General features: G+C 38.6%; 1 protein-coding gene across 1 annotated transcript; it reads right to left on the bottom strand.

Moving 5' to 3' along the window:
* Positions 1-2,863: 2,863 nt before the first annotated feature.
* LOC106871520 (uncharacterized) lies at positions 2,864-3,490 on the bottom strand. The gene has a single exon (XM_014918019.1). It carries the CDS (start codon positions 3,488-3,490, stop codon positions 2,864-2,866), a length of 627 nt encoding a protein of 208 aa, XP_014773505.1.
* Between the last annotated feature and the right edge of the window lie 3,259 nt (positions 3,491-6,749).

Raw genomic sequence — 6,749 nt, forward strand, 5'->3', positions numbered from 1 at the left:
TATATATGTACATATCTGCATCTACGTGTATATATAGATGTACATATATATGTATGTATGCATGTTTTTTCAGAATATGTCATTTAATTACGTACAAAGTCGTACATTTATAATATGTGACATTCGTTCTTATCTATCAATAATAATCCGATATTTCGTATTCAGAATCTATTTAGGTTCATTTACTGTAAATCTGTTTCGTGACAAAAAAGTCAATTTACTGATGCGTTATTCGCCGTGTACCACTGAACCAAATCTGTGTAACTTCATTACGAATCTAAATATTCTTATGCTTATATTTACATTTCTTTGTCGACAGTAATTGCATTATCACAAAATTTTAACTGTTAATAGCAGTTACCGAGTTCTTTAATCTATGTAATATATTTATAGTTAAACTATCTTACTTTCGGCATGCAGGCCTTTCGTTTGTCATGTGCCATATCATATCAATTGATCCATTGTTAGATGGACGGAGATAATGCATCATGGTGATGATGACAGTGCTAATTATTTCAACGATATAAGCTAATCATATTAAATCATATTAAAAGGATGCCTCTGTAGAAATCATTTGTGCTCTTACTGTATTCTAGTGTGTCTCAGATATCTCAATGTATTACATATTGGAAGAGAAACCGAGAAATGTAGAAATGTAAACGATGCTGACATAAGCAGCAACAGCTTCATATTTCTCTGTCAAATAAAATTAGAATTACAAGAATGCCGACTAAAACAACGAGGCAAATATTTCTGATTCATATTTATAAAATTGAACAAGAATTCAATTAGAAGCATGTGCAATTAATCTAAACGTAAGGTGAAACAATACAACTAAAACGCCACCAAGGAACGTATAGGCATTTTAAAACATTCTTCATTCCGACTTTGTTGCAGTACAAGATTTCAATGTAAATATTAAGCCTGTGATTCACATTGTAAAAAGATGAGGCGATTAATGAAAATCGCTCAACTTAAGACAACACATACATATACGACGCGCGCGCACAAACACGGACAACGTAAAACAATTACTCTCCTCCAACTGTCGCCCTCACACACACTCACACGCACATACAGGTACATTGACACATCCACAGACACACGCACACACAAACACACTCACGCATACACGAATAAAGAAAGCTTATAAGTAAATTCAAAAAGTCGTTTAACAACGCTTAATAACCCTTCTTGGAGTTAAAATATTTTATACGTAGGTATAACTTCCATCATGAATTCACATCCACAAGTTATATTTTTAGTTTTAGAGTACATAAGTAATCAGTGACATATCAACGCACGCAGATGTACTCCGGGCATGTACCTTATTAGTACTCTGAAATAATCCAGATCAGGATAATCACATCGAATGTTAGGGAATATACAGAATTGTTTCATATAAACAAATACACAGTACATCACTCGATAAGTAAATCTAAATGAATAGGAAATGACTATCCAGTTAATTGGGGCATATCCTTCTTTCTTAAACATCTAACGTAAGGAAATGATATCTGTATATCCATATTATGTACAGATTGATATATGTGTGTGTGTGTGTGTGCGCGCGAGTACATACACACACACACACGCACACACACTGACTCTCACACACACACACACACGCACACACACGCACACACACACACACACACACACACACGCAATCAAAATAAGCAACAGGATATCAAGTAGTAATGCAGCGGCTTATTTTATTCACCTTCGAGCTGTACGGATAATAGCAGACTGACTTCATGCTTCAACTTACGTACCTAATTCAACTTAATCTTAATTGAAAAAAGCAGAGATAAGTGCTGGAGATGATTTTCACGCGTGTCGCTAGCTATAAGCAAATCATCGACGTAAGCGAACACAAAATCAAGTCCACGGACTACTTCACCGATAAACCTCTGGAATGTACTCATTGCATTCCGCAAACCGAAGCTCATAAACAGGAATTCGAAACTTCCAAAGGGGGTGGTAACGGCAGTTTTGGGAATGTCATCAGGGATCATTGGAATCTGATGATAAGCCCGGATGAGGTCAACTTTGGAAAAAATGGTACAACCATGCAAGTTCGAAGAAAAATCCTGAAGAATCCTTATAGGATAGCGATCGGGAACAGTGACCGCATTTAAACGTCTGTAACCCCACACCGGGCGAAATTCTGAATCCCCTTTCCTTGCCAAATGTAGAGAAGATGCCCAAGGGCTGGTGGAGGGGCGAATAAGGCCGAGTTGAAGCATATGTTCGAACTCAGAACGAGCCTTTTTGAGCCGATCAGGAGCGAGTCGCCGTGGACGCGAAAAAGCGGGTGGTCCGGAAGTAGTGATATAATGGCGAGTTGAGTGTGTGACTTTCACTGATTTGAAAGTCGAATCCACCAGCTCTTGGAAAGAAGCTAAACGAGAGTGGAACTGGTCACCAGCAGTAGCGACAAAAAGTGACGGACTCAAAACAGCATTAGTAGTAACACGAGTAGGCGTGAAGAAAGACGTAGAATCGTCCACGAGTCTCTGTCGCCTGACATCTACTAATAAGTGAAAATGGTTTAAGAAGTCCACGCCCAGAATGGGATATGGTAGATCTGCTATAACAAAAACCCACCTAAAATCCCTTCGAAGGTTGAGATCTAGGTGTAATGAGACCTGACCGTAAGTTTTTATCGGGGATAGATTTACCGCGTGCAGGTTGATGGCAGATTGCTTCGGCTTGTCTGAAGTAAAACGCAAAGGCCAAATAGAACAGCTGGATGCAGTGTTAACCATAAATGTTTTGCTAGACACACGATCCTTAACAAAAAATGCACGATTAGATGAGAATTTGAGGGAAGAGTCTGACGTGCTCAAATCTTCCGTAACTAGTTTCCCGACAACTGGAACGAACATGGTTGGATGCAACGACGGGATTTCTCCTTGAAAGTGGCATGATACCAGCAGAGATTCGAACCCGTTCGAGTAGACCTAGTCGACCGTGACTTAGAACGGCTTCTGCTGCGAGGACGTCGAGAGCTGGCGTGTTCTTGCCACAATGTGTCCATGCGACGTGCACTGACTCTCTCCAAAATGTCGTCATGTGACGAGGGAGTGGACATAGCGGTAGTAGAGGAAGCTACTACGGTGTCTGAACAGGTATGATGAGGTGAAGGCTGCACAGTGAACTCAATAATCTTGTCCACCCTGGCGGCTAACTGGTCGAGCGAATTCGAATCGACCGCTGTGGCCAGTGTGGATTGGACATTCGGCAGCAGCCGAGAGAAAAGTAGTTTTCGGAGCAGAGAATTGTCCTCAGGCGATGTGTCACTGAGTTCACGTAAACGACGAAGAAACTCAGATGGGGTCCTGTCTCCCAGGTGCTCATCCTTCATCAGCGTCTGGAATTTGCTGTTGGCAGATTGGGTGTTCCGTCGGAGAACCTCAGCATAAGTCGCTTCCGGATGTGGGTCAGTGATAAGATCTCTCACTGAGCGTGCAAGAGGGGCAGGCATCCCACAGTACAAAAGACTTAGTTGCTGTTCGTGAGGCACCGCATGGGCCGAAAAATAAGCGTCTAACTGGGCGAACCAAAGCGTGACGTCACCAGATTACGCTGGTAAGTGGGGAAGACTCAGTTTGTTTCTTTACAGAGGAGGAAAAAGAAAAGGATCAAAGAAAACTAACAAAGTGTTGCTGGAACAGTAACGTGTGAGCGAAAGAAAAAATTTACTTAACAAAATTTTTGATTTTTTTTTATGTGTACTGTGTGCAGCAATGAAAAAAATTCTTTTTCTTTTTTTTAGTCGCTAAACTTGTGTTGCAGTCCGCTGAAAAAGAAAAAAAATTGGTTTGTGTGCTTCTCTTTTTTTTCTGTTGTTGTTGTTTAAGAAACCGTCAACAAATGGCGGGCGAACTGGTAATGTTGTGTTTTACCACGTGAGGCAATCCTAATATTGTGGTAAACAGGAACGATGGCTGGAAGTTGATGGTCGACTTGCTTGAAGTGTTCTTCCGTAGGTGCATTTGGTATATTTACTAGTAACAAACGTTATTCAACAGGAGAATATTTAAAAGAATACCGTGTATTTTCCTTGTAAGAAAAATGCATACTCTTCTAGGTACGAGTTCGAGGCGAAGAACCTGAATTCTATAGGTTCACTTGAACGAGAGAAGATATCCTGACGTCGGGCCATTGATAGTTTTTGGTTGAGAATGCAAGCGAAAACTGCCATTCAGTAGTTCAAGTGAGGCATCTACAACGATAAAGCTTTGTGGCTGCCGAAATCCTTTTCCTTGGTCGGAGTCACCATTTGTGAACGACCGTGCGAAGTGAGGTGACGACAATGGCTCCTTAGTACATCACACGGTCGATACAATAAATATGAAGAAAATAAATGCGTATAAGTGCCAGTAGGAAAAGAGAGACACAACAGGGTAAAATGTTTAAGAGAAGATTTTATTGATAGGTTAACATGTGTATCTGTGGTGAGTCATGTATACACAATAGACAGGCCGTTATGAGAACAAAGTGTGTGTATGCATAGCCATGGATATGCGTGTGCGTTAAGTACAGAGCATTGAAAGAGTCTATAGTATGAAGTTAGAAGAGTGTTCAGACACAAGGATGATAAATACCGGTTCGTAGTCAATGTACCCGATAGTTGAAATGCTGTCTGCATCAAGAAGTTGTGGCTGTAATGCAGAGCCGGTTGAGGTACATGTCGTACAAAAAGTTGTGGTAACGATGCTGCTGCCGGTCACTTGGTACAAAAGTTCTCGCAGGTTGTATTTGCTGCTAACCATGGTGAAGTAATTCACAAACAGTGTTGTGGTAGAACCTGTGCAAGTGTTGCTGGTTGCTGTGTACGTAGAGAGATGATGTTGACGTTAGGACGAATGGTGGCGGTGGAGATGGAGGTCGTCGAATGCTTTTGGACAAAGTTGATGAGTCTCCATGAGGCTACTGTTGTGTTGTCGCTGGAACTGGCTGTGTCCTATGTGGTCAGTGGCTAGACCTTAAAAGGTATCTTTCGAAAGAGTTTTCGAAATTCCATATTCAATAGAAGAGCTTGCAAAACCTCTGAGTAGCTTCTGCAGTTTTGCGTGAGGTAAAGCATTTCTGATATTTATTCAATAGAAAATTTAGAGAAGAATCCAAGACCGCAGTATAATTAAAGCTCTGTGCATATGTGTTACGTGTCCTCTTATTTAAGGTGCACTCCAGACTCTTTCCATTTCTATCTATATGACCTTAGTTTAAAATGAGTGAATATTGGAAATAAACATCATATTTATGTAGGCCAAAAGTTAAAGAAATATTCAACAAGAACGTTATCACGTATATAAATTTTAATAAGATGAAACACTACAAAATACCTTTTGAAAGAGAATCCCAGAAACTAAAGGAAAAATAATCAATATACGAGATGTTAGATTGCTATGAAATATTTTAACTGTACTTTTTATAAGATCATCACGATGAAATCTTAAAACAAGAAAACACCTGGTTCAAACAGTTTGATTGAGAGGGAAGAAAAGAACTTAAAAATTTAACTGCATATCTATCTATCTATCTATCTATCTATCTATCTATCTATCTATCTATCTATCTATCTATCTATCTATCTGTATATGTGCGTGTATGTGTGTATATATATGTGTTTGTGTGTGTGTATATGCATGTGTATATATGTCTGTATGTGAGTGTATATATGTGTGTAAGTATGTGATGTTGTACACACACACACACACACACACACACACATATATATATAGGTATATGAGGAGTCGTAATTGAACAGTTTACCTATATAGAACTTATGTTTGTGTTTTTATGTGGAAATACAAAATCAATGCAGTAGACGCATTTAGTTTGGCAGTAAACCACTAATATAAACCAGCGTCATTATGGAATACAAAGTCGATATATGTCTGCAAGAGACATAACTAGAAGCTACTGTATATTACTTCACATGTATTATATTAATGCCTTTGTTATTTGACTTAATCTTTAATGAGAACTTCCATTTAGCTAACTTAAAATGAAGTTCTTTACAGAAAGAAACACTACGTTTTAGTTATAAATACGTAATTATTGTCAAAAGTCACCCAAAACAGATAAGTAAAATGAAAACATCATACCTTTCCACAGTTATCAGTATCTTGTCATAAAAAGAATGATCAATTATCAGAAAAATGTTTGAATTGTTTTCAACTTGGACCGTATAACTGTCAAATCATTTTAATTTTTAATATAAACTAGACTGAGGTTAATGTTGATTTAAACATTTATCAGTCATGATAAACAGATGATATTGGTAACGTTTAATGAGATTTTACCATTTACCTTTACTTCAAAAAACTTAACAGAAACAAACTAGACGTATTAAAGATACTTAAATAAAAGAAATCAATAAACGCGTCCGTAAGAGATGGTTCACGATAAGTTCAGGAATACACACACACACACACACACACACACACACACACACACACACACACACACACACACACACACACACACACACACACACACATACACACACACACACACTCAGACACAAACACACACATATGTGAGTGTGTGTCTGAGTGTGAGTAGGTGTGTGGGATTGGTCGTATAATATATACATTTATAATGTATATGCTTTTATTCTTTTATAACTTTTAGCCCCACCGCTGTGTAATGTTGGGGCACTGCCAGCATATTGTACACACATATATATATATTATACATACAGACACATATACATACACAAGGACTCGAGAGTA

This window comes from Octopus bimaculoides, chromosome 9 (genome assembly GCF_001194135.2).
Source record: "Octopus bimaculoides isolate UCB-OBI-ISO-001 chromosome 9, ASM119413v2, whole genome shotgun sequence".
Classification (NCBI taxonomy): Eukaryota; Metazoa; Mollusca; class Cephalopoda; order Octopoda; family Octopodidae; genus Octopus; species Octopus bimaculoides.

Excerpts from the sequence above, each read along its gene's own strand:
- LOC106871520 (XM_014918019.1), bottom strand. The coding sequence starts at position 3,490 with ATGCCTGCCCCTCTTGCACGCTCAGTGAGAGATCTTATCACTGACCCA.